The sequence below is a fragment of the Corvus hawaiiensis genome, chromosome 8, assembly GCF_020740725.1.
Source record: "Corvus hawaiiensis isolate bCorHaw1 chromosome 8, bCorHaw1.pri.cur, whole genome shotgun sequence".
NCBI classification, from domain to species: domain Eukaryota; kingdom Metazoa; phylum Chordata; class Aves; order Passeriformes; family Corvidae; genus Corvus; species Corvus hawaiiensis.
The window spans coordinates 14,149,896-14,177,072 of NC_063220.1; the positions used below are offsets into that span (position 1 = coordinate 14,149,896).

Here is a 27,177-nt window from a genome sequence, read left to right on the forward strand (position 1 = left end):
AGCTCCCACCACAGCACCTGTATCCTGCAGCCCCCCCGACCTCGGCCCTGTCAGAGGAAAGGACAGCCTGGTGACATCCCTCACTGCAGATGTCAACCCAATCCCTGCCCCTACTCTGAAGATACAGCTCCATCCTGCCCTCACCCTCTGCTGCCATCAGCCCTGCTTTACGAGCCTGGCTTCCCCCATATCCCTACCAATGCTGGCACAGGGCACCCCAGCTTCTGGAAGGAGACTGGTCTAGTCCCCATGGAGGCTGGCCCTCTGTTGGTCCCCTGTCCCTCCTTTGCCCTCCCCAGGACACCTCCATGCTGCTCAGCTGCTCCCGCCCTGTTCCCACGGCAGGATGGCACTGCCCCCACTGCTCCCCAGGGAAGGTGCCCATCACCTTGGTGTCTGGGTAGGCCTCGAGCTGCTTGTTTGCTCTGGCTTGGGGACTGGGCATTTCCCAGCAGCCCTGTACCTTACCCTTGCTGAGACTTCTGCTTTCCATGGCATGGCAGGGAGCCAGCTGTGGCCTGCCTGGGAACCAGCAGACAGAAGCGAGCCGGCATCATCCTGAGAGCACAGTGAGCCCTGTGCCCGCACCCCCTGCCAGGGCACCAGGGACATGAGGGGAGCCCCCTCTGCCTTGCCTACATCAGCCGGGTCCCATGCTCAGACATAAGTGATCAGGACAGCTTCAAACCGAAAAGTCATTTTATTGGTACCATACATGACTCATAAATGGCACAAACTATGGAGGGGAGGAAGGAAGAAAAAAAAAAAAAAAAAAAAAAAAAAAAAAAGAAACAAAAAGGCATTACAGTGTGCCCGTGGCAGTGAGGGCTCTGCACCTTCCACAGCAGCCCTGCGGCACGGCGTGGAGAATCGTACCTTAATTGCAATGCAGAGCCCCCCTCCCTGCAACACCAGGCTCCCACCCTGGGATCCCACCCCCACCTGCAAAGGGGCCGTGGGGACCCCCATGCCTGGGGGTCTGAGGGGCCGAGCCCTCCACCTCTGGCCTGCACATGGAGGGGCCCAGCAGCCAACACAGGCATCTCTCCAGGGATCTTCAGCTTGAGATCAGACCAGGGCAGACTCAAGGCTCTGTCTCCCTGCCCAACCACAGGGACAGCAGGAGAGGAAACACAGGGTGTCCCCCACCCCATCTCAGCAGCCTCCTGCAGTCTCAGCCATGAGTGGGCAAGACATGGGGTGCTAGTAGGACCCCTGCATCAGCCAGAGCCCCCTGTGCACAGGCAGCGGCTCCCTCAGTGACATGTGCCAGCCCCAAGCCCCACGGGGCAGCGGGACATGGACCACGGGATCCCTGGCAGGGAACTGGGGGCGTCTGACAGGGAGAATGGAGTGCACCCCTCACTCTCCCGAACTTCAGGGCTACTCCGCCTGCTCCAGGCTCCCTTACACACACAGACAGACACACAAACCTCTCGCACACACACTCTTACACACACGTACACCCCCACTAGGGCAGTCCCCCCCACGGCAGCACTTGCTGCAACCCCACCACGGGGCATGCCAGAGGGTTCCCACGGGCAGCCTGGACTCCCGTCTTTCCCCAAAACCCCACTCCAAGGCTGCTGGGGTGAACTGGTTAGTTAGCACAAACACCCTCCCCCGGCACCTCCCATCTTCTCCTTGGAAGGGATTATTTTTTTTCTCTTTTTTTTTTTTTTTTAAACCAAAAAAACCCCCCAAAAATTATTATTTTTCTCATCGTTTCCCCTAACATCAATGGAGGCACCTGCTCTAGTGATAACACATTGAAAGAACAGTATCGTACACACTGTCTACAGCGCGGAAATGTACAAGCACGAGGTACACGAACCCGAGGGGGGGAGCGGGGACAACAGCACACAAGATTTACATTGAGAAGGGAGGCGGGGGGCTGGCCCCTCCCGACCTCTGGAGGGATTAGAAAGGAAGTCTGCAAAGTCTCTCCTTGGTTTGAAGCTCTCCGAACTGGATATAAAACGAGACTTCCAAGAGAAGAAGCCTGTACAAAAGTCAGGACAGGGTGAGAGGGCTCAGGACAGGAGGGGGGAATGGGCAAGGGGGCTGAGGGAGTCTTTTCCCATTTTTTTTTCTTTTTTTTAAACTTACAATTTAATAATATTATTTTTTTTTTTCTTAAAAAAAGACAAAAGTAGGAGGTACCAGGAGCCAGGGGTTGCAAAGGGGCCCCAGGCAGACTCACGCAGGGTGGAGGGAAACACAGGGGCTGCAGGCAGGGAACAAGGGCACCGGCTGCTCCGGCAGAGCTGCGGGTCCTCCGTGCCCCCCAGCCCCCCACCACGCACTTCCTATATACAGAGTGCCCCCATGACCGTGCTGCGCTCTCGCTCTGGGGAGCGAGGGGAAGGGGAGGGTGCAGGAGAGTGGGAAAATGAGACGGGGCCATATCCTCAACACCATCCCAGCGCTGCAGGATCTGACCCTGGTTGCAGGCGGCTTCGTGGCAGAGCCCGAGGCACAGGGAAGGCTTTTCATCACTGCCCCCCCCCAACCAGCCCCAGCTTGGACTAGAGATGTACAACCCCAATGCAGGTGGCTGCTCAGCAAACACCAGCCATAGGACCCAGGGAGGAGGGTCTCTGGGCTGTGCCAGACCTCAACACATGGCATCTGGTCATGCCAGCCACTGCCAACACCTCCCCTCTAATTCCCCCCACTCGGCAGGGAGGGGTTGGGCGTGTTGGGGCGGGGATGAGAAGCTCTCTGGGCAAGAAGCAGGAAAGAAGAGAGAAGGGGGAATAATGAAGCTACGGCCCCGGAAACCCACCCCTGCCCTGGGGTCCATCGGGGAGGCAGGCGTGGGGGTACGGGGAGGCGGCGGGGGTGATGGCTGGGGGCTGCCTGCCTGGTGTGCACCCCGGGCCATGCACCCCATCATCCGTGTGGCGCTGATCCGCCCTTGGTACCTCGCCGCTTCCCAGTCACTCTCCATTGCAAATGTACAGGTAGATTGGTTGGGACTGAGTCCACGGGGCGGCGGGGGGGCCGTTACTGCGACGCCTGCGACGTGGGGTTCTCTGACTTGCTCTCCTGGCTGGAGGGCGGTTTGCTGTTCCAGGGGCTGTTGGCCCCCAGCGCCGGCGAGTTGTTGAAGCTGTCCTCGTCGTCGATGCCGTTGGCGGCGTCAAACTGCGTGTTCTCCAGCCGGGTGATGAGCCTCTCGTCCTCGTCCCCAAACTCCCCCCCCATCAGTGTGGGCTCGCCTACCACCATCACATCCTGAAAGGGGAGACGGTCCCGAAACATAATCGAGGTGGGGGGAGCCTGGGCCGCTAGACCCCCCTCTCATCAGCTCAGCCCCTTTCCCCAGCTGTAGGGCCACTTCCTCATCTCCACTGCAGAACCCAAGCTTGGGCACTGAGTGGGGCAAACACATCCTCACTCCCTTGCAGGAGAGCAAAGAGGCTTACAGAAGGCAGCTGGGACACCCCCTCCTTCTTTTCCCCATCACATGGGAAGAGCTGCGGGGGCTCAGATAGGCAGTCCCTGGGGGTCTCCCCCTAGCAGCTCCCAGGGGCAGGAGCAGAGAACCCTCCCCTCCACCCCAGAGGAGGAAGAGAGAATGGAAACGGGATGCTTACAGGTACCTGACTGGACAGGGCAAAGGTGCTGGCTGGGCTCTTCTTCTTGCTGTTGCTGTTGTTGGTGTTTCCCCCACCGGAGCTCATGGTGCTGCCCCCCGACATCTTCCTTTTCCGGCGCTTGCTGGGCTGCTGCCGTGCTGGCTCCGCTGGTGGAGGAAAGAGACATACACGATCAGCCCCAACAAGAGGAAGCTGGTGCCCCCCAGCCCCTGTTATGCAAACCCCATTTCTTCAAGGACCACATTCCCCCTCCAGGCAGCATCACCACCCTCCTCACTTCCACAGCTCTGCTGTCCTCCCAGACCAGGTGACAGGAGAGGCAGCATGACAATTTCCATCCCTGCTTTGCTTTCCACAAGCAGCTGGCAGCCTCCAGGCAGGGAGTACTGGCTGCCTGCACTCCTGCTCTGGCCCTCTGGGAAGGCAGACCAGCATAGAAGGAAGCTAAATGCCTGGTTCACCACTCCCAGCCTCACAAAACGAGGCCAAGAACAGCTCTGGGGCTGGGACAAGCCTGCACCGAGGGCAGGGCCTGACCAGGCAGTCCCAGAGACCCCCAGGTAGCACAGCAGCCACTGTGAGACTCACCAGGCGGAGCGACCATCCGCTGCCACTTCTGGAAGAGGCAAGTCTTGAGGCAGTCCCGGGGACTGAGGCTGTAGGTCTTGTGCCGTGACATAAGCTCCTGCATTGGTTCTAGGATTACACAGAGCTGCAGGGAGCAAAGACTCTGGGTTAGATTGCAATGCTCTGAGCCCCAGCAAAACAGAGACCCAATAACCCTAACCCTAACCCCCTACAGGCAGGCATCTGTGCTGCACTGACCCAAGCCACACTGTGAGCATGTGGGATTTGGTAGACCCACTGCCCCCACAGCTCCCTAACAGCCCCTCTGTAAGGTTGCTTTTGCAAAGCCAGCCTTGCAGCCTACCCACACCCCAGGGCAGCCAGGCATCAGGCAGCTGAGAGCACAAGACATGGCAGAGCTGCATCCCCCCTCTTCTCGCACACTTACTCGGAGGTAGTTGAGTGTGGAGTTTGAGAGCCCACAACGTGTGATGTTCTTGGATAACTGGTCCAGCATCTGGGGATCCTGTGCCTAGGAGTGACAGGGACAGACAGCTCAGCTGCATCCAGGCTGGGAACAGCCCTCCCATGCCCCAGCCTGTGATGCGGGACTGGGCTGAGGTTCCGCCAAGCTGCACAGCAGCCTGAGGAGCTCAGCAGCCCTGTGTCATTCGCACCCAGGCAAGCTCCTGGAGCTGTACTCACATGCATGGCAAGGATGCTGCGGGGAATGAGTTCTCGATGCTGGCGGATGCTGAAATGCCACGTCTTTATCCTCATCATGTCATCGAACATGAACTCCAGGTAGAGCCGCCCCTCCACACACACCTGGGCAGGGCAAAGGGTCAGGCACAGGCTGCCCCAGCTTCCCCCAGCCCAGATCCCCTGGGAACCCACTGCTGCACACTGGAATACTCCCATAGTGGCTTGCCTCTGCCTCCTGGGAGACTCAGCAGAAGCCATACCCAAGAGCCCCAAATGCATAGCCCCGTGGGACTGTAGCCACCAAGAGGGCACAAAAAACCAAGGCAGGAGGGGCAGCAGAAGCTGCAGGTGCAGGCAGTACCTGGGTGAACATGGGCTTGCCATGCTGGGTGACCATGGTGCACTGGTCACAGTCCAGCGAGACAAAGTTGTTGTGGAAGGACTCCTTGGGGTGCTTGAGCACGTAGTAGAGCTCTGTGGCCCCCCCTTCAAAGATGCTGCGGAAGTAACGGGGAATCAGAGTCCGGCCAATCGCTGCAACAGGAGAAGCAGGAAAATAAGGTCAGTAAACCTGGCTCATCCAGATGTTCCTTGGGATGTACATGAAGAGGGTGCCCCCATACCTTCTGGCTGAAAACAGCTGCGCTCTGACACCCTACCCACATCCCCCTGAGCACACAACTGTCTCCTGCTGAATGGCAATGCCCTTAGGAAAGAGAGCTCAAGGTGGTACTCACTGTATCTCTTTGGTCCATCCTCCAAGCAGAAAGTGATTGTTAACATGGCGTCATCCTCAAAGAACTCTGTGGTGAAAGCATCCCACCACAGATTGTCACATTCCTGGGGATGGCAGAGAGATGCTAAGTTACGGGGAGGAGAGACAGACAAACGCAGGCTGCTAGGCACAGCAGCCACATGCTCAACCCATGGAGGGCTGCGCTCCGAGCTGAGCACTTGGAGATGGGGGTGGATAAGCCCTGTCCCACAGCCACATGTGGGAGAAGGCGGTGGGAGCCCCACTGCCAAAATACTGCCCTCGCTCTCCCGGCTCCCTACCTCTGTCCAGTTCTGCAGCCGCTTGTTGAGCTCAAATATCCTGTAGTCAGTCTGGTTCCCGTACGGCGTGTGTCTCCTGCCCAGAGAGCACAGAAAGCCATCAGAGGGGAAGGCAGCCACAGGTGTGGAGGGGTCCTGAGCCCACAGGGGGAACACATACAGCCCCTCCAGGACTGGCAGTCTGAGCAACCCTGCCACAAGCCCCAGCCAGCCAGCTGAGGCACCCCCACCACAGGCACAAGCTCCCCCCAGGCAGGGTCCACACCAGCCCCCCCATGCTTACCCAATTCCAGGCTCCAGGTACGTCGGTGGGTACATAGGAGTAGGTCTAGCAGTGGAAAGAGATGCAGGCAGGTCAGTGCTAGCAGGGATCTCCCTGCTCACCACAGCTCCTCCTTCCCTGGCTACAGCAGGCAGTCGGGCTCACTGGAGGTGTGACCCTCCCCACAGTGCAGACTGTATCCTGGCTGCCAATATCTGACAGCCCCATGGGGCGACCTGCAGCCCAAAACTGGGCTCTGATCCCACATCACTGGCTGCTTCACTCCTGGGACCTAGCCAACTGCTCCTTGGGGACATACCCAGCTCCTCTGCAGCAGTGACTGGTGCCAGGCAGCACAGACATTCAAGAAGGGGCTGTTTTGGCCCTGGGAGTGCTCCCTGTGATTCCAGGGGGTTGGCCTAGCAGAGGGCTTGGCCTGACAGAGCTCAGGACCTGGGGGCTTCCTTCATTCCGAACATCACTCTTTCTCAACCCACTATCACCTGTGCCTGCTCCAATTCCCTCTTTGCTCTTGTGCTAACTGAACTCCATGCACTGCAGTCTCTGTTTGCTGCCGAGAAGTGTAACACAGAGACCCTGGGGTGCAAACTGCAGAGCGTCCTCAACATTGCAGATCCCTCCCTGGGCCCCAGCTCACCCCACATCTCGATCCAGCATGGTGCCTGGGTGGAAGGGGGGGAAGGCGTTGCCGTTCGGGGGCTCCTTTGGCGAGTACAGCTTGAATGACTTAGAGGAACAGCCTGGAGAGAGAGAGGGGACATGGGTCAGTTGGGGGCACTCTGCAAGGAGAGATGCCCTGCTGCTGCTGCTGTGAGACGGAGAAGGAGGAGTAGGAGGTGGAAGGATGCAAGACCAGTCAAGCCTTCATCAGCACAGCCCCATCCCTCCTCTGCTTCCCCCCTGATGTCAGCCTACTCCCTTCATCCCACACACAGCTCCAGGCCTCCCCTGTGCAGGATGGAACTCACAGGGTCAGAGCTGAGCTCTCAGGATTAGCAGCCAGTGGAGCCCAACCCCATCCCAAGGGTTTCTCACTGGTGCCCAAAGTTTGTCAGTTCTCAGCTGGCTGGGCTCTGGGGATGTGCCCAAGGGGGACAGTCCAGCTGGTGAGCCTGAGGAGGGGCTGGCTGGGCTCTAGCCCTCCCTCCTGCACTGCTCCTAATCCCACTGACCCGGGAATCACACAGGATCTTTTTGCTGACCTTTCTATCGTCATGGTGACGGGTGAATAATCGCCCAGAGGGATGGACGGCGGGTCCCCAGGCAGCCACCATCTGCTGCTCAGGCAGGCCAGTGGCCACCCAGATCCAGGCGGACAGAGAGATGCCACATGCCAGCCCCCAGCTGTGATCAAACCACCCCAAAGCCTCACTGCCCACCACAGCACCAAGGAGCCCATAGAGGACATGGGGTGTGATGGGGTCTGCAACGGAGCACACGATGTGTGAAACCAACCCACATCCTGAAAGCAACCTGGGGACCCCCAGACCTGCCAACAGCAGGCATTAGGGATGCCAGGCACAGCCAGCCCCATCCAGGCTCCTTAGGGGCAGCCAGGGGCTGCCACACTCACCAGCCCATTCCCACCACAAGGGCAGGTTCCCGGGAGCAGCGACTGCCAACTCCCCTCCCGAGCCCCGCGGCAGCCCCGGCACACCCCGCGGCTGGCAGGACCCGGCACGCTGCGCCAGGATGCTGCCGAGGCACGCGGCTCCCTCCCGGCAGGCGGGCGGGCAGACGGGCTGACCTGGACGGGGCGCAGCGGTGGGCGAGCTGCCAGGCAGCTCCGGCTCCACCGGCTCAGCCGGCCCTGCCGCACAGACACGTCTCCCCCCGTCCCGCCGCAGGCGGGGGCCCGGAGCCGGCCGTGCCGGGCTGCTGCTGCAGCCGGGGCCAAGGCGGGATCCCCGTCGGCTGCCCGCCCGCACGCAGCCCTGGGACGGGCACTTCCCAATGCCCACGAACTGCCAGGATTGCCACCCGCTACTGCAGAAAGCAAACCCAGCAGCGGAGGGAAGCGTCCCGGAGACGCCAGACGCACCGGCTGGGTTCCGCTCCACGGCCAGGCTGTGTGGAAGGGTGCAGGGACAGGATCGGAGCAGCAGCTCAACCACGATGGATACAGGAGGGGAGCAAAAGGCACCAGGGTGAAGGAAAGCGGTGCCACCAGCACAGGGACCCAAGATGTCCAGCTTGTTGCAATAAGGAGCTTGTTAGCCAACAGAGGTGAATGACCAGGGCATGACTTTAACCCCTGCCAAGCCATCTGGGACCCCAAGCCAGCAGTCACAGGGATTGTACACACTGCTGAGCAAGGGCTGGTCAAAAATAGAGAGGGTCACCTCCCCAGCATTAAATCCAATTTGCAACAGGGGAAATATGTGTTTTACTCCTTGATTTTCTTGGGGCCTTTTTACCATGTTTCCCCACAGCAGCTGAACCCAGCCTCTCTCCAGCACCCACCAGGATCTACCAGTCCTGTGGGGCTGGAGCCAGCCCAGCCACTCAGCTGTGGCTTGCTGTTCCCACTCCTGCCCGTCTGCAGTGAGGATAAGTGGGACATGGCACAATTTCTCATATGGCTGCTAACAATGTCGGCCCCTTGCTCCTACAGATTGTTTTTACAGATAAAAACATTTTTAATTAGGAGTTCAGTGCTGGTCAGATGCTGCTGCAGAGGAATTTATGCTTTCTGCTCTATCCACATCAACTTGTGCCTAACAGAAATGATAATTCAGCCCAAACTGTACTAGAAACACAGCCTTTCTATTTCCTCCATTCTATTGTTATACAACATGACATTGAAGCATGTTCAATGCATAGGAAACTTCCCAAAACTCCCAAGCTTCTGTTGAAAACAAACCAATTCATTAAGCAGAGACAGCAGTGGCTGGAGCACTGCTTGTTTCTGGCCATCATGTCCTTAGGGGGAGAAAAAATCGGACCCAGCAGGTCTCATCCTTCAATTCTTTGTTTTTATTCATGGATGAGACATGGGAAGGTTAAATGCCCAAGGCTTCTTGGGGTCCTCAGTTCCCATCTTGTTTCTCAGGGTGCAGGAAGGTCTCCTGGGGTGGGTGAGACCAAGGAGACACATCACTCTCCATCCATTGTGCTTCTCATGCTCCTCCCCAGCTCTCTGTTGCTGGAGATGGGACAGCAGATGAGCCAGGCCATCACTCCTACTCAAGCCTCAATTTCCACCCTGGGCCTTTCCCAGCAGGTTAATATGGACTTGGAGCTCTACTGAGTGACCTATGCCAGGATCTAGAGGAGTGGAGAAGAGCCTCTTATGTGACCTCAGCAAGACTGGCATCCTGACCAAGTATTATTTTTAATGCAGCATAAAATATGTCACTGGAATCAGTGGTTTGAAATAACACTAACAACAGCCTTAGGACTTGATACAAGCTGTCCAAATTCTACCTTCACTGTAGACACACTACACAAGTTACATGAAATAACACAGTTACTTTACAGCAGCAGGAACACCAGCTTTTACTCACACAAGTGTCATGCCGCCTGGTCTCGGACATCCCTCCATCACCACCTCTTTCCTTCACACTGCCCCAGCTGCCTGCAAGCCCTGTCCAGCCAGGTGCAGTGACACACACCTGCAGGATGTGGCCCTTCCCAAGCCAAGCCCAGTGCTTGGCCCTAGCTGGTGTTTCCGCATGCTCCTGCTCTGCCTCCTGCTTTGAGCACAGAGGATCTGGGCAGGCTCGGTGCAAACAGGGATGCTGCTTGGTGGCTGAGCATGCAATGCCCTGTGGAACCTGAGCCAACAGAAGATGCTTCCTGTGGCCACTCACGGGTGCTGGCCCAGCAACACAAAAATGGCCAGCAAGGGAAAAAATCAGGCTGACACTGCAGCTGGTGAGCTACCGGCCCAGGCAGGTCTGGGCAAACAGCACAGTGCTCATGGCCAGGTGGGCAGCTCCGTGGCTCCTCCTCAGCATGGAGGTGGGGGAGAAGGGAACCCCATGAAGGGATGTCATGGCTCAGCATCCTCTGCCGAGGCCAGGTCCGCAGACTTGCCACAAAAGTGTGGGCAGGTAAACAGCTCCAGATGGGCGGGTGCCCAGGGAAGGGAAGGCAGGTGCTCTGCCCATGATTTATGTACAGCCCAGCACTGCCCAACCCTCCACATGCATTCTCCTCTGCTGTCCCTGCTTGCGAGCTATCAGGCCTATGGGGAAAGCTCTTCTGGTGCACTGCCCAGTGGGTTTTCTGGAGCAGGAACGATTCACATCCTAACCAAGCTCACAGAGCTGGGGAACATCAGATTTCCCAAGGCACCAAAAGCACAGTGGACACCTTGCAGAGCCAACACAGCCAGGAGATAGCAGGGTACCGTGAGCAGAGACCAGCACCAGCCGTGGAGCTGCCTCCTGGGCAGGGGACGTGGAAAGCAGGGAGAAAACCCCCTGCCTGAACTCCCGTCGCTTCAGTTCACCATCAAAGAGCAAAGAACTGCTGAGGACAAAGGCAAAGCAGCACCGACATCTTGCTCCTCCTATACCTGTGGCTGCTATCAGGAATTGGTGCCCACCTGTGAGAGAGGAGCCATCCCTGTCTGGGTAGCCAGTGCGCTCTCTCTGCAAGCAGCAAAGCTCAGCAGCAAGGCAGAGGCTAAAAACATAAACGATAAAAACAAATGAAGAAGTGGGGCTTGAAAGGGGCCACACGGTTACAGCTCAGCCGGGGAGCATCCTGCTCCTCCCAGCAGTCCGGGAAGAAGAGAGGCCAGCCTTAAAGGCAGCCGGTGCTTCCCGGCATGCTCCGTGCCTGCTTCCTGGCTGCCTAACGAGGCTTTAAAGTGTAAATAGCGGCATTGTTTCACAGGGCTGCCTCGATGGGGTGTGGGAGCCCTGATAGCGGCAAGAAATACATCTTCCCAGGCCAGTCCCGCTGGCATAGCTGGCAGGAGGGTGCTATCTGGGGCTGGGTGCAGGGCAGCGTCTCAAATAATTCACGTGGTTTTGCCTGGTGATGGTGCCTGGTGTACGGGAAGTTGGCAGGGCTGGGAGGCAAACACGGAGAAGTATTCAGAGTGACTGGGACAGGCAGAGACACAAGGAGCAGTCCATGGTCCGCCCCCACAAGCCTGCCTTCACCTCTTTCTCCTTTTCTTTGGAATGGAGGGGATGGAGCAAGGCCAGTTGCAAACCCCAATGCTGTTACTAAACCCACAGGAACCCAGGTGGAACACACTAAGACATGGCCTGAGAAGTTATCAGTGACAATATCAACTTGCAGAAACCCCGTTTGCTTTAAAAATGCAGAACTGATGAAGCTGAAGCTCCCAGGAGGCTGGGCTCTCCAGGGAAGAGGAGATACCACTTTTGGAGGAGACCATGTGCCATGGACTCAGTGGCATCCAGAGGCTGACCCCAGCCAGGACATCACCTGGCCCCGACCTGTCCAGAGGCAAAACCCGCATCGCGGCCTGCCCTGCTGCGCGCAGGGATTACCCTCTCACTTTTCCCAAGCTGCACATCCAAGACATCCACAGAGCTTATCTGGACCACAAGTTGCCTCCCTGCCCACACCACACCACGTGGCTGTGCATGGTGTCCCAGCTCCAGGTCACATCCTGCAATATTGGTGCAAAAGTCCCCCACGGCAGCACACAAAGCATCTGAACCCAAGGGTGCTCTTCTCTGCAGATCGGGTCACAAATTTAGGGGGACAGCCAGAGAACGGATAATTACCTGCAGCTAATTATTACAAAGTGACAATCTTGATGTAGGCTGCAAAGCAGTATTATCTGAAAAGCACCAGGTGAGGCGAGCCTGGCCAGCATGTGGATTTGCAGGTCAAGGCTCAACGTAGTCCCACAGCCCCAACTCTGCCAGAGTCCAGGGTCTCCCAGGAAGGCATCCTGCAGAGGTGGACATTCAGCTGGGGCCCCAGGGGACAGCACTGCCCTGCAGCACCTAGGGATGGCAGGAGTCCCCCCTTTCCCATTTTGTTCCTCAGATGATTCAGACACGTAGACAGGGAATTCTCCAGGAGGGAAAAAGGGAGAAAAGCACACCCTGCCAATTGCAAAACAGCCAGAAAATTGAATCACGTCCAAGGCTGCAAGCCCCAGATGCAATCCCACAGATAACCCAGTTTCAGCTCCACTACTATCAACTTACCACGAGGCAGTCATTTCCTGCAACTCTCAGGGAAATATCCCACTGTCCCTAATTACTCCTTTCAGTTCACTGTCTCAAAGACAATCCATAATCAAATGCTGCCGGTTTCAGCCTCAGGAATGCACTTTCACATTTTCGGACACTTTTCCTCTCTCCCAGACCCCTTCACCCTGGGGCCCTGCCACCCTGCAGCGACCAGGCTCACATCCCTCCTGCAGCATGCATCGGTGCAGCACCGGCAAACAAACAAACAATGTGGTGTGGGAACCATGGGGCTGGAAAAAAACCCCCTGTCAGCATACCTAGAATAAAAGCCTCCTGACAAACTAGGATTTTCATCATCAAAGGTTTGCTAGGCTCTGCGGCAACACAGAAAAATTCAGTCATAGCTAACCATGCCGATGGCCCTGCAGAACACGAAGCCAACATCCTGCTCATGGCTGCATGCCTGCCACGCACATGGTGGAGAAAAACTACACAGCTCTGAATGGTATTGTGGGGTTGTTGCTCAGGGCAGCCCTCCACAGGGACAAGATCTGCCCGGGAGAGCTGGAGCCGAGAGCCACAGCGCAGGAAAGTAGCGGCAAGAGGCTGAGGTCTGTCCCTCCACTCACAGAGGGGGATCCACAGTGATCCCCCAGGCGGGCAGGACCGCGGTGCCGCTGCCTCGGAGCGCAGGAGGCTGTCAGCCCCCACGTGGCGCATGGAGGCTTGCGATCCCGGGATGCAACGCTCCCCTCGCTCCCTGCCGCTGCCAACGGCGCCGAGAGCTGCACGCTGGGACGCGTAGTCTCCGGAGACCGCGGCCCCGCCGCCGCCGGCCGCCTTGCTCCATGTTGCCTCCTAGGTGGAGCCCCGCAGCCCTGGCAGCCGGCCAGACGCCCGCTCCGGAACGGGGAAAAAGCTGGATAATTCCCGCCGCGGGGATCCAGCTGGCCTCGCTGGGGCAGCACGAGCCCGGGGGCAAACCATGACGCTGTGGGGTGCAGCGCCTGCCCCAAGGTCTGGACCACTCACAGATGCCCACGGAGAGGAGGGACAGTGGGAGCGTGGCGGGAACCTCCTCAGTGCAATCTACAAAGCATCTCCATTGCTTCTTCGAGCTGCCAGGGCAAGCCTCTGCCCTCAGGCAGAACTCCTCTCTCCTCCGTACTCAGTTAAGAGGTGACAGAGGCTGAACAAGGGACAGGCAGGCTGCCGGCAGCACTGGGGACAGAGCAAATGCAGTGTTTGCTGGACTCGCACTGCTGTGCTGGCAGCACGTCCTGCCACTGGTGTCAGGCCTTTGGACAACCAGTGCAGGATGGGGCCAAAACCCCAGGAAGCGAAAGGACAGGGTATGGTCAAGCACACCTGCCTGGTGCTCCTGAAGGCATGAGGAACTCAGCCACAGGGAAACCCTCTTACCCCAGCACCCCTGGTTACAACTCCACCCAAAACAACAGCAATCCATGGGGCAGCAAACCTCGTTACAGCAAGCGTCACAACCCACAGACACACACACACAGAGCAAACAACAGCAGGAGCACTCTGTCCCCAGATCACTCAGAGGACAGGAGGTTTCCAAGGGAGAGGGCCAGACGAGCTATCCTGCTCTGCCACCACACAGGATTTCAGGTCCGTATTAATGCAGATGTCAAGCTCACACCAGTGTAGAGCTGCAAGTACATGAAAGATGGAACGCTGAGAGAGTCCACTCTGGGACAAGCACTGCTACCACCCTGCCAGCCATGGCACAGGGAAGGAGCCCTGGGGCTGGACGGTCCACATCACCCTCTGCTCCCGCATCCTGAGGGGCTGGGCAAGCTCAGGGTCACGGCTGCCAGCTATCACTGCTCTCTCAAAAGAAGCTGAAAGAGGCTCCAGGTCCCCAGCCTGGGGCACCTTGGCTTGAAGTGAACTTCTGTGGCTTTTCACTGCCCTTTTCCTATTTTACATGGATCGTGACCTGCTCCTGGTGAGGGGAAAAGTCCCCACCAAATGACAGCAAATCCCTTCTGTCACCAAACCTTCCAGCACCAGCCTATCCCCCTTGGATCACAAGTTTTCCTCTTTGAAGCAACACAACTTAGGTGTCATTCTGCTCAGCACTTCTCAGCCTTTAAAGGATGCCCAGATCACAAACCTGGAATTTCTACAGCATCAGGAGTGGAAAGGCCACATTCAGTTATACTTCAGTGAAAACCACAATTCCCCCACAATGAGAACACTCCAAAACCTAAGGCTTTAAAGAAGGAACAAGGACACTGATATTTACCTGTACTTGCAACAGAAGCAGTAAGAGCTGATACCTGATCAGCACTAGAGGAGTCACTGCAAAACTGCTCAGACAAGATGCTACCGTATTGAAAGCATGTGGAGAACAACTGGGAAGACCCTGGGAAGGGGTGTTTGTTCTCACACCTGCCTGGCCCAGACTCAAGCAGGCTCAGACCCTCCTGATGAGAAGAAAGCAGGTGAGGGTTTGCAGTGTGGCGTTAAGTGCAGACTGTGTGCCCCCAGAAGGTGAGTCTCTGTTAGACCCCACAGCCTTGGAACCCTTTGCTCACACCTCACCCTGGGAGTGGCTGACACCTCTGGTTTTGGCTCCTGCTGCGGCACTGGCTTTGGCCACGGCTGGCAGTTGCTCAGCAGGCCCCTGCCACGGTGCCTGGCTTCTGCCAGCCAGGGCTGCAGAGATGGGACTGGGGGCTGCCCAAGCCAAGGGAGCCCCAGTAGTGCTGCCCTGGGGTGCTTATCACCCATCCCGAGTGGGCGGGCTGGCAGGGACTGCCGGAGGCCAGCCACCTGAGATCAGGGCAGCCTACTACAGCATGATCCACAAAAGGGGCTCCAAGAAAACACCCTCCCAGCTAAGACACCTCTCCACAGCCATGGCATGCATGCTGACTCCTAAACTGGAGCTGCTTAGTCTTTCCCACTCCCGAGGATGCTGCGCTCACCCTCAGCCTTGTCCCCAGTTCTGGCTGGCCCAGGTCAAGCTGGTGCTTTGTCTGCCAGAGAGGATGAGCCCCCTGTGCCCATGGCCCCCTGAGCCTGGACACCTGGCAAGGCAGCTTCTGAGAGAAGGTGCATGGCCCTCATGCGTTTGCACCCCTTGGACCTTTTATTCCCTTTGAGGCACCCGTGGGAGGCTGGTGGGACCCTTTGAGCTGTGAGCAAAGATGAAGTTGCAGCAAACAGTGAGGCGCAGTGGGTGAGCAGCCCCTAGAGCCAGGCACTGACCCTGCAGACCCCGTGACAGCGCACGCAGGGGGACCGGGAGGGCGTGGGGCAGCTGTCAAGGGGCTTTGGCAGGGGAAGGAACCCGGAGAAGAACAAAGGGAGCTGCGGGCTGGGATGGAGCAGGGCACAGCAGGGCATGGGGGCTGCTGGCAGCACCCCACCAGGCTGAGGGTGCCGCTCCAAAAGCCAATACCTGGTGGATAGAAAGGGGAGCCAGGGGAGAGGGGGGAACCACAGGCAGGGAGGGGGAGGACAGACAGGGGAGCTGGTGGAGAGGGAACGAGCTGAGGGGCCAAGGATGCACAGAGCAGCTGGGGAGGGATGAGGGACAAGAGAACTGGGTTAAAGATGGAGAGGGGAGCCGAGGAAGGAGAGGGGAGCTGGGGACAGGGAGAGCCGGGCGAGGGGAGCAGAGGGCGGGCAGGGGGCTGCCGCGGCGACCCCGGGCCGTACGGGGCCCCGGTGGGGAGCGGCGGCGCGGTGCGGCCGCGCACAACTTCGCAGACGCGGGGGCGGCGCAGGCGGGACCCCGGCCCTCACCTCCGCCGTTCGAGCGGGGCCGCCATCGGGGCGGGGGGGGACCGGGAAACTTCCGCGGGGGGGAAGGGGGCGCGGGGGGGCGGGGTGACTCACGGCGCGGCGGCGGGCGGGGGTCCGGCGGCGGCGCGGCGGCGGCGGGCGGGCGGCGCGGGGCCGCCGCGGGGCGGGGCGGGCGGGGCGCGGGGCGGGGCGGGGGCGCTTCCTTTGTCTGCGCCGCGGCCGGGACCACAATGGCTGCGGCGGCGGCGGCAGCGGGGCCCGCTCCCCCCGCACCGGCTCCCCCGCCCCGCGCCGCCCGGGGCCCCACGGGCCAGGGGTGACGCCCGAAAGGGGGTCCCCGGAGAGCTGTTCCCCGCCCCCCCCGCCCGGCGCCGGTACAGGCACTCCCCGGGATGGGGATGCGGGAGCCGCGTCCCGCTGAGGAGCTCGGCACCAGTCGGGGCAAGGATTTTTTCCCTACTGCGAAAGTTTCAATAAAAATAGACCTTTTCCCTAGCTGGGTTTCGGGGTGTCTGAAGTTTTTTCAGGATTTTTTTTTTTTTTCCTTTCTGAAACTTGTTTCCCTTTCCCCCAGTTTCAGACGAGAAAAAAATATAACCGGCTTGTTTGGGAGGGGGGATGAAAAATAAAATGTGCCAGTCAGCAACTGCCATCCCAGGAAAGGAGAGCCCAGGGTCTTTCCTTTCCTTGATAAAACTGCAACCTCTTCCAGTTAGGAGATTTTACAAAAATTTCCATTATGAAAATTTCCGTTATTAAAAAAATCCCATTTTTCCCATTCCCCTTCTGTCTCACATCTGCCCCTTGCAGCTCCTGCTCCTGCCCTGGCAAGTCAGACTGGGACAGACCTCTGCTGCCAGCCCTGCCGGCAAGCCCATGGGCAGCAGGGACATGAGCCAGGACTTCAGAGCCCAGCCTGGGTACACCCCCCCAAGCCCCAACAGCCCCCAGCTCCGGGCAGTAAGAGCAGGCTCAGAGGCTCAGCACACACGCACACGCACACACGTGCTGGTACATCTCGTCCTACACACATGGGCTGGTGTTCACCCAGCACTTGCACACCTTCCCAAATGCCTCCCGGCACAGCCCTGGCTGGGTGTGCACCCATGCCTGGGGCACGCACACCCTCCCACATCCCCCTGCTTGCCGGGCCAGGCCTGCACCTCATCCCCTCCCCAGGCCTTGGGGTAATGCAGGTACAACCAGTTGGGTCCTGCCAAGCACACTCCCCCCGCGGTCAACAGAGCAGACATGGCGGGTGCAAAACCTCATCCATGAGGTTTTGGGGGTGTCCTCCCCTCTGTGCTTGTGCATCCCCAAAGCCCTGCACCTGAGGACTGGGGGCAGCCCCCTGCTCCCCAACCATGTTGCTGTCTAAGACCAGCACTGAAGAGGGACAGGCAGCATCCCCTCACTCCTGTCCCCCACACTCATCAGCTGAGTGAGGCTCCAACCCCATCCTGGTTCACATCACACCATCGTGATTTCCCCTTCCTCTTGAAGGCTACCTTGCAGTATCACCTTCCATAGGCACTTGGCTAAATATAGCAAAAGTCTTCATAAACTCCAGACTGACAGAAAGAAAAACTCACTGTAAACCTAAAAACCTCTGTGACACCCTACTCTGTGAAAAGCACATGCAGCAGGAGGTACCCATGCTGTCAGTGCCTTGATAACTGGGCACAGGGATGCTGCGAGTGCCCCGGAATGCTGCCCCTTTACTGCCTGTCCTCCTGCCAGCCCAAATCTTGTGGCAGTGGGTGAGATGGGGCTGCAGCATGCTGACCCCCACTGTCATTAGGCCAAAAAAAGTGCTGGCTGCAATGCTGGTGACAGCTATGGGATGGCACAGCCCTCCTCACCAAGACAGGCCATTAAACACAGTCTACCTGCACCCCATTACCTCTCCGAGGCTCAAAGATGCACGAGGCACAACCACCCAACACCATGCTGCTACTGCAAAACAGTGAAAAAAAGGGCATTTTGTCCCTGTACTAGAGACTCGTGGCACCAGTGCCATGGCCAGGGGGATCAGAGAGCAGCCCCCATTGATCCCTAAGCCCCATGGCCTGGCCCAGTGCATCCACAGCAAGCATGCCTGGAGCAATTTATCCCGGGGCTCAGCAGCCCTCCGGGACTGCTCACGTGTCCCTGCTCAGCTCTGACGACAGCGCTGGACTGGTCCACGTGGCTGCAGCAGCCCCAGCTGTTTATGGTTATAGCCGAGTTAATAATTAAATAGATGCTGGATGGAGAGCAGAAGGGCTGGGATGCAGCTGGGAAGTGTGTGTGGCAGCGACGGTGTGGGGGGGCCCCTTCCTCATGATGTGCTCGCGCCCTCACTGCGAGGGGAGCAGAGGGCTACCCTGTTTTTGTGGTAGGGCATTGCATCCCCCAGATCGCAGCCTCCGCTCTCCCCCTAGCAAGGGCCCCATGCCTTCCTGGTCTCCCCAAAGTCCAGCCCTGATCCAGCACCCGGTGCAGGTCTCAGCCCAGGGAACTGGCAGCGGCTCGGGAGCAGGAGTGAGCACAGGGATACATCCCAGACGAACGGATGGGAAGAGCCCAGTGGGGATCATGGTAGCCAGGGGATGCCCAGTTCTCTCTGATCCCTGTGGCCATGGCTTGGTGTGCCCACAGAGTGTGTGTGAGGGATCCCAGGCGAGCAGGGCAGGAGGCAGGGCATGCTCACGCTGACAGCCGGCCGGGGCCCCGGCAAGCGCAGGCGTAGAGCAGGGACACGGACACGCGCTTACATAAAAAATAATAATAAAAATCTGCTAGCTCTGCAAACAGCACAGCCTGCACCGGGAGACAGACTGGCCTGGCACTTCCAAACCTCATGGACTTGTCCAAATAGCAGCCAGACCTGGGCACCATCGCACGCACGCAGATCCAGCCTGCAGCAGTGCAGCACAGCATGCATCCTGGAGCCCCCCCTTTGCAGAACACAACAGTCAACCCCCTGAATCCTACCACCTTTCAAACAGAACTATGCTTTGTTTCCCTGTTTCTCAAGGAGGGGCTTCTCTCCCTCCTAAAGCTATGCATGACCAGATCAAAAGGGAGTTCTGGGGCAGGAGGGGCCCCTTTTTTTGGCTGGAGAAGCCACAGCTCCATCTCTCCAGAGGAGGCTTGGGGGAGGCTGGAAACTACATGGTGAGTCATGCCAGGCAGACAGCAGATCCTGGGGGCTCCTGGGATTAACCCTTCAAAACCAGAACTACTTCCAGACACTCAGAGGCAGAAATAAAGCCCAGGGGCTGGGGAAAAGCTGTCAGGGCAGGGTGGGAAGTTACAGGGTCACATCTTGAGCATCCTGCATGGGACAGAGAACTCAATCTGAGTATGTGAGCAGCAGACAAGCAGCAGCCAAGGGCATGCATTGGTGCCCATCTCCACCAAAACAAGAGGAGATGGAGAAAGGTTACAGTGGGGGGCAGAACCCCAGAGTGCATGAGATTCATATGGGGTGTCCACCTCACATCACACCTTGTTCTGGCATGGGGGGTCAATCTCATCACCGCTAGGCTGCCCACGGGCTCCAAGAGGAAGGTGCAGTCTGCAAGCAAGCTTTGGCATATCCTGCTAGAAAGGGGTTTCCCTGTGGCACCAGCACCAGAGAAATGCCCCACAGTGTTCCTATGCTGTTCCTGAGATATCGCAATGCACGTCCTGCAAGAGCTTAGCCCCAGCATGGCCACCCACAGCAGTGAGCCCCAATTCCTCTGCAGAAGGCTGGGGCCAGCCTGCCAGAGCTGCAGGGTTTTAAGGCTCCTCCAGAGCCTCCAGGTGGATTCTCTCATGTTACAAGAATGGTTCGTTTTACAGCCCCTTTCCTGGCCTGGGAACCCACGGCAGGGAGGGGGTGACATGCAGCATGGCTGCACAGCCCCAGCATCCTGCGCCTGCCCTCTGTCCTCCAAGAAAACCATCTACCCTCCAAGGGACAGGCACTGCTGCTTCAAAGAGAAGCCAAAGCAGAATCCTCAACACCCACACCCGGCCCTGCAACTCCAGGAACTCAGCCCCAGTAGGAGAGCACCCTGCTCCCTGGCCCACTGTTCCCCCTCCATTCCCTCCACTCTGTCTCCCAAGCTACAGAGGACCCTTGGCATCCATAAGAGATTTACATAGTCAGGAGCTGCCACCCACTGTGGCTGCCATCCCTCCTGGTACCCACATGTCACTGTGCCCTCCCACGCTGGAAGCTCCCCTGGGAGAAGGCAAGGGACATGTTACAGGGCCATGGCTATATGTGGTTGACTTGAAGCAGGTAACTCTCCAGCAGCTGAGCCCACCCCCTGCCACCCCCCCCACAGTGCTGCCGAACACTCCGGAGCAGCTCTCCGAATATAGCAGCATCAAATAGCTCCATCAATAATGCATTGCTTCTGCTTCCTCTCACTGCCGTGTTTTCGTTGCTAACATGCGTGTCCTTCCTGTTAGCGGCTGCCTCCTCCCCACCAGCTAGGCCAAGCAGGGACACAGCCACGGTGGGATGGTGATGGCAGCTCCCACAGTTCCAGGTACAGTTCCTGTAGGGATTGACATGGAGCCCCATCTACTCCACTCGGGGGCAGCCTGGGGTTCTGGGGGGCAGCCCTGCCACTGTCCAAGCCTCCTGCTGCGCACGCGCTGGCAGCAGGCAGGACGACTCGACATGCCGTGGCTGCCCAAAGGATTTGGCAGGGGCACCAAGATAGGAGGAGCATAACGACATCTCCCTAGCCTCAGCAGGGAAATGCCCCTCCGCAAGGACTTTTGGCAGCCTGGCACTCCCCATGCCCAGGCAGCACCCCCATTCCCAACTCCATGCACTGCTGCACCACATCAGGCTCCTCCAGCAGCTCTGCGCTGCCATCCCCGGCAGGGAGAGAGCTCCTGCTGCCGAGCTCCTGCCTGCCCCTGCCTGCAGCTGCCCCGGGCTAACCCCGGGCCAGTTGGAGCAGGCCGGTCGGGGTGCCTGGACCTGCCTCATGCCCAGCAGAGCTGCGTGCCTGCGATGCCATGAGCTGCCATGGGCTTCCAGTGGGGAGGCAGGAGCTGGAGTGGGCAAAAGCTGGCACCCACCGCCCTGCAGTTTCTCACAGCAGGCAGGAGCAACCTCTGCCCTGGAAGGGAGACCCCCAGGGTGCACAAGACCCTCATTGAAGGAGGACGCATGTAGCAGAGCAGAGGTTGGCGCAAGTGGCTGCAGCAGAACGGTCCAGGATCCCAACACCACCGACGTCCCAGCCTGGTTTGGGCTGCAAGCACTGTATCCAGCCACCTGGGCTGTGCTGCAGAAACCTGGCTCCATACACAACACCTGCCCCTTGGTATGTCGTAGAGGGGCTGAGGCTGCTGCTCCTGCAGAAAACAGGGACTCTCCCACCCCCTGTCTGCCACCCTCTCACCACGGGGCCATCCTGGAGCATAGGAACCATCACCTTGGTGCAGGGTAACCTCTGCTACCTGACTGTGGGTTCCACAAAGCTGGGGCAGAGAGAGACCTTGCAAAAGGGGGGCAGGAGCTACATCCCACAGGGCCCCCCCCAAGGAAGTGGCAGCAGAGGGGTGCAGGCAGGGTGTTATCGGTCGCCCCTGGGCAGGGCGGGTCAGGGCTGGACAGGGGCCAGCACCTGCCACAGGGGAGATTACGCCCCGGATTTAACGTTCATCCTGATCCACGACCTGCCTGGGAGAGAAGGGGGTGAGCTGCAGTGGGAGGCCGGTCTGAGAGCTTTGGGGGCTCCTGAGCCCCACCAGCAGCCCTACTCAAAAGGGACACCCAACACTGATGCACAGCCCACTCTCCCGCACCCCCAGGAGCATGCCCAGTGAACTTCCCAAAACCCTGCCAGCATCACCCCTGCTGCAGCCACCCCAACCCTGCTCAGCAGAGATCCTGGGAGAGGGGCAGACTGCTGCCACTATCCCCACTCCAGTTGGGGCCCAGCAGTCCCCTGGCAGCCCTGCCTGCTCCCCAGCACCCTCCCACCGGCACCGGCAGGAAACCACAGCCGCAGCCTGCGGGCAGCTGATAACGGTCACCCAGCCCCATCCTGCCAGCACCCCACCACCCAGGAGCTGTCCCCACACCCACTGCTCCCCAGGCCCAGTGCACAACGGCAGCCCCAGGGCTCAGTGTCACCCTGCAGAGCTGGGGGCTCTCACCAGCAGCGCAGCTCATGCCCCAGGACACACCGACAGTTGTTGCGCATGGGCACCATGCTCCCAAGTGTCCCAGCATGCTCCTGGCACACCATGCAGACCCATGTCTCGTGTGTTCTAGCAACATGGATATGGCGGCAGAGTCCCAGAGCAGAGTGGGGGAGGAGAGGGTGGCATGAAATGGAGTGATCTGACACAAAAGGGATGGGCAGGGGACACTCAAGCTGTTTCGGCTCCTGCCCTGCCTGGGGGCATACAGCCACCTGGCCAATGCATTCCTGGCCACAAGCCCTCCCAGGTGGCAAGGGCACCTCCCTGCCCCAGAGGTCCCATCCTGCAGGGGCATCCCTTCCCTCCCCAGGGAGCAGCTTGTGTTGAGCAGGTAACAACATTCCTGGAATAAACTTGGGGCCCAGCACAAATACACAGTGCTGAACCCGCTGGCACTGGTACAGCACTAACCCATCCAGGATTCTCCAGGCAAATCCTGGGCGAGCTCGCACCGGCCCCAAGGAGCGCTGTGATGGTGCCTCACACCAACAACAGGACCCCTGAGGAATACCCTCACTGAGCACCAGACAGCCACAAACCCATCCTGACCTTGCCAGAGTGTGCCAGAAGTGGGCAGGCAACACAGCACACATGGTATCTACTGGCCGGGCACTTTGCTGCTGAGGGGGACAGGGCAAGTAAAATGTTTCCTCCAAACATCACTGGTAACATGAAAAAAGCCTGAACTAGAGCATATGGATGTGCATGATGAGGCCTGGGGACCCCTACTGCTCCCCCCCTCCCCAACAGGCCCAGGGGCACCTCAAGGTGCTGGGCACCCCCAGGGCTGTTTGGCAGCCAGAGCCCACACAGGTCGGGGCTGCCTGGCCCCCCCGCCACGGCACTCAGCCTGCTCGCCGCCATCCTTCTCCCAGCGCATCTGTCGCAGAAGGCATGTGGCACAGCTTGGCCTCGTGACGGTGGGGGATGCACGGCGCCAGCTCGGCAGAAGGGAGGGATACGGCAATGGGCCGTGCCCTGGCTGGGCACGTCCATCCCGGGACCTGAAGCATGTGGCTTGGGAAGCTCTCCCTCCTGCCAGAGGGGTGCACAGGCTGGTTCTCTGCAAGGTGTCCCAGTGAAGGTGCTGACCTTGGGAAAGTTCCTTCCCTGCCATGAAGCTGGAGCCAGCGCTGCAGGGAGGAAGAACAGCTCCACTCCGTTTTGCTCCCCTCCTCCCCCTCTGCACTGACACCATCACCACAGGGGGAAAAACAATGATAATAATAAAAATAATTAAGAAAGAAAGTGCAGAGCATGCTGGGAGAGTGAAAGGTGCCCCCAGGGGTCAGGGCCCCGCTGGTGTCTGGATGCCAAGACCTGTCTGCCGGCCCAGCTTGGAGCAGCCCTGGGCACAGCACCACTGGCACCAGCATCGGGCAGCTGCTGCCCCAGCCTCTGCCACCTCCACTCTGAGCCCATTATGCTCCTGCTGCTCACCTCTCCACATCTCAGGTGGGGGGCAAAGCCCCCCTCAGCCCTCCACTGGCCCCAGCAGCTCCCCACCATCCTCGGGCATGAGAATGCGTCAGGTTCCCAGCTGAGCAGCCTCTCTGCTCCAAAGCTCTTGCAGAGGGGAAGAAAGGAGCAAGGAAACATCTCTGGAGGGGTGCGAGAGGAGCTGCAGTGGGGCAGGATGCAACCCCAGGGACGGCAAGGAGTACATCATCCCTCTGGGAGGGCACAACTTGGAAGGGGGGCAGCCAAAACCCCCCCGGCAGCAGCTCCCAAGCAGGAAACTCCTCCAAGTTAATGCAGCCCTGAAGAGCAGCCTGGGCAGAGCGGCTCATTAAATGTTTCTGGCTGGCGGGAGGCCAGCGGCAGAGCTTGTTTTTTCTATATTCCGATAAACAGTCCGGGGAGGGGAAGGGGGAGGGGGGCGCAGGCTCTGGATGTGCCACCCAGCCCCGGCGGGGGAGCGGGGGAAGAGGCGGGGGGGGGGGACACGCACATTGCACGGCACCCGCGTGTCCTCCCTGCCCTGGGGCAGCGGGCAGGGGCAGCGTGGGGAGGGAGGACGCAATACATGAAGCCATCCACAGGGATACTCCCAGGTGAGGGGTGACCCCACGGCTCCCCGTCACCGCACCGAGGGAGGACCCCCCTCTTTGCACCCACCAACATGCCGATGACATTCCCAGTGGCATGGGGCCAGCTCCTGGGGAATACGGCGGGGCCCCACCATTGGCCGTCACTCGGCCTTCGCCCCGCCGAGGCGGGACCCCCGCCAAGGCTGGGGGTGTCGGGAGGGGTGTCGTGCCCCCGGTGCGGGGTGCCTGCGGGGCGGGTGCTGTGGTTGCTCGGCCTGGCTCGCAGGGAGGTTCACGTGACTTTCTGCTTGAGGAAGCAGCGCTCTGGCAGCTTCCAGTGGGAGATGGAGGAGGAGGAGGAGGAGGATGGGGGAAGGGGCCGCTTGCCTTCATAGAAACACGGCGGCGAGGCGCAGGCAGCGCAGGGGCGGGGGGCCGCCGTGCAGGGGCACCCCTTCCCCACCCCGGTTATCCAGCTGCAAACCCCTCGGCAGAGGCGGCTCCGGGGGAGGCACGGGGACCGTGTGCTGTCACAGCGCCCCACTGCCTCCAGCAGCCCCCCAGCACGGGGGTTCTGGCCTGGCAGGAGGCTCTCTTGGGACCACAGAGATGCTGCCAAAGGAGCTGGGCTGAGGAGCATCCCCGCTGTCCCCCCACAGGGACCTCACGTGCCAGATGCCATGGGGAATGGCAGAACCCCCTCCCCAGGGCCCCCCAAACTTGGCTCCCCCATCTGCTGCCCAGCGCCACGGGGACCTGGTGCTGGACAAGGTTCCAGCAGCCCTCTGAGACCCCTGCCCTGCGCCTTGTTCCTGGCACAGCAACGTTCTGCACCCAGCAGCAGGCAACACAGCCAGGCCAGCTGCCCCAAACTTGCCCCAAACTTGCCCCCAAGCCCAGGAATCCAGATGAGTATCCCTGTGGCAGCACCCTCCCAGGTGCTGAGACCTCACCAACTCATCACACCTCCTATGTAGTCCAGCGGTCTTGCTAGCCCACAGGCTCCAGAATCAGGAAGAAGCTTTCCAGCAGACACCCCACAATGGCCATGGTGGGGGGGCCATGCAGCACCCATGTCCACCAACAGCATTGCCAAGCCTCTCCAGGGACACTGTGCCTCACACCCACGTGCAGAGCTATGGCACCCCACAGACCTACTGCCCTGGCCCCAGGGGTGCTTCAGGGTCACTCTTCACAGTGCCACCTGCATGCCTGCCCAATGCCCCTGCAGCACCCTGCCTGTGGGGTCCCAGTTCCAGGCTGGTACCAGCATCCATGTGGTCTTGGGTCCCCGATCTCTTAGTACAACATATCTCAGCATCCATGCCATAAGAAGTCTAGCACCCATGCCATGGAGTCCTTGCCTCACAACCAGACCCCAGCACCCACACCATGGGGTTCCAATCCCACAGTCAGACCCCAGCATCCATGCTCTAGGGACTCCAGCCATTCATCTGGATTCCAACAGCTCCATACCATAGGGACCCCATCCCCATGGCTGGACCCAATAGCCACACCATAGTGACTAGGACTCCAGTCCCCCACACCTTGCTGACTCCCATAGCTTGTCCCCAGCACCAGCACCATGGCCAACCAAACCTCAGCACCTACACTGAAAGCCCTGTGTTGTAGTCGGCTCCCAGCAGCCATGCCCCAGGAACCCAGCCCCATAACCAAACACCAGCACCAATACCACGGAGACCCCAGCACCAATACCACGGAGACCCCAGCACCAATGTCATGCAGACCCAGGGACCAATACCATGGAGATCCCAGCCCCACAGCTGGACTCCAGCACCACACCATAGAGACCCTAGCATTAATGCCACGAACACACCAAGCACCAATGCCATGGAGACTCCAAAACCAATGCCATGGAGATCCCAACACCAATGCCATGGAGACCCCAACAGCAATGCCATGGAGATCCCATGGATCTCCCGTAGCTGGAGATCCCAGCCCCAAAGCAGGACAGCAGCACCAATGCAGTGGGGATCCCAGCCCCACAGCCAGACCCCAACACCAACACCATGGGACCGCAGCCCCACAGTCAGACCCTGACACCACTGGGCCTCCCACCCCGTAAGTGGCCCCCAGCTCCCCACCCAGCCCCGATGCCGCGGGGACCCCAGCCCCAGGGGCAGCCCCCGCCCCACGCCCCGCCGCCGCACCACTCACCAGGGCATGCACAGCCCACTGACATCTTCACATGCCTGGCCCGGCCGGGGGTCGCTGCGCGCTGCCCGGGCCGCGGGGGTCTCGCATGGGCGGCGCGCCGCGGGCTCCGGCGCGGCGGGCGGCGGGTAGCGCCGCGGCCAGAGGCGGGCAGGCGGGCGCGCCGCGAACCGGCGGAGCAGCGGCGGCAACGGCAGCAGGAGCAGCAGCGGCGGGGGCGGTCGGGGCGGGGGCCGCGGCGGTGGAGCGGGAGCGGGGGCGGCTGCGCCGGCGGCGGGCGGGTGGGGGTGCCTCTGCGCGTGCGCGGGGCGTCCCGTTTCCCCCCCGCCGCGAGCGCGTGCGTGTTGCGTGCGTGCGCGCCCCCCCCTCCCCCTGGCTCGTCGCCGCCGCACGCGCGCACGCGCCCCCCCCCCGCAGTCACCGTGAGGGGCGGGGGGGTTCTGGTGGGGGGGGAGGAGGATCCGTGAGGGAGAAAATGAAGCGAAGGGGAAAGGGGTACCCCCTCCGCTCCGAGGAGGCTCTCGGCGCTGCCCCCTGGGGTTCGCAGCCGTCGGAGGAGGGGTAGCGCTGTCCCCAGACCCCCATGGGTGGGTGAGGGTCCTCAGGACTGCGTGGGCTCCCGGGGGCGGCGCAGTGCT

At 59.9% G+C, this 27,177-nt stretch overlaps 1 protein-coding gene across 2 annotated transcripts; it reads right to left on the reverse strand.

The window, feature by feature from the left end:
- Nucleotides 1–681: 681 nt before the first annotated feature.
- On the reverse strand, nucleotides 682–26,647 carry LDB1 (LIM domain binding 1). 2 transcript variants are annotated; one of them, XM_048311394.1, is made up of 11 exons: nucleotides 26,543–26,647; nucleotides 6,854–6,956; nucleotides 6,217–6,261; nucleotides 5,934–6,009; nucleotides 5,615–5,717; nucleotides 5,239–5,411; nucleotides 4,878–5,000; nucleotides 4,621–4,704; nucleotides 4,194–4,317; nucleotides 3,609–3,751; nucleotides 682–3,240 (listed from the first exon to the last, which is right to left on the reverse strand). In XM_048311394.1, exons 1-11 carry the CDS (start codon nucleotides 26,565–26,567, stop codon nucleotides 3,010–3,012), a joined length of 1,230 nt encoding a protein of 409 aa, XP_048167351.1. In that variant the 5' UTR covers nucleotides 26,568–26,647; the 3' UTR covers nucleotides 682–3,009. The 2 variants fall into 2 exon arrangements, with proteins under 2 accessions (XP_048167351.1, XP_048167350.1); XM_048311393.1 differs by having other exon boundaries at nucleotides 3,603–3,751.
- Between the last annotated feature and the right edge of the window lie 530 nt (nucleotides 26,648–27,177).

What these genes read in the sequence shown, in the direction of transcription:
- LDB1 (XM_048311393.1), bottom strand. Translation starts at nt 26,567, where the DNA reads ATGTCAGTGGGCTGTGCATGCCCTG. An exon ending in ATGCTGGATCGAGATGTGGG is followed by an intron (nt 6,262 to 6,853) that starts GTGAGCTGGGGC and finishes TTCCACTGCTAG; the next exon opens with ACCTACTCCTATGTACCCAC. An exon ending in GGATGGACCAAAGAGATACA is followed by an intron (nt 5,412 to 5,614) that starts GTGAGTACCACC and finishes CTCCTGTTGCAG; the next exon opens with CGATTGGCCGGACTCTGATT.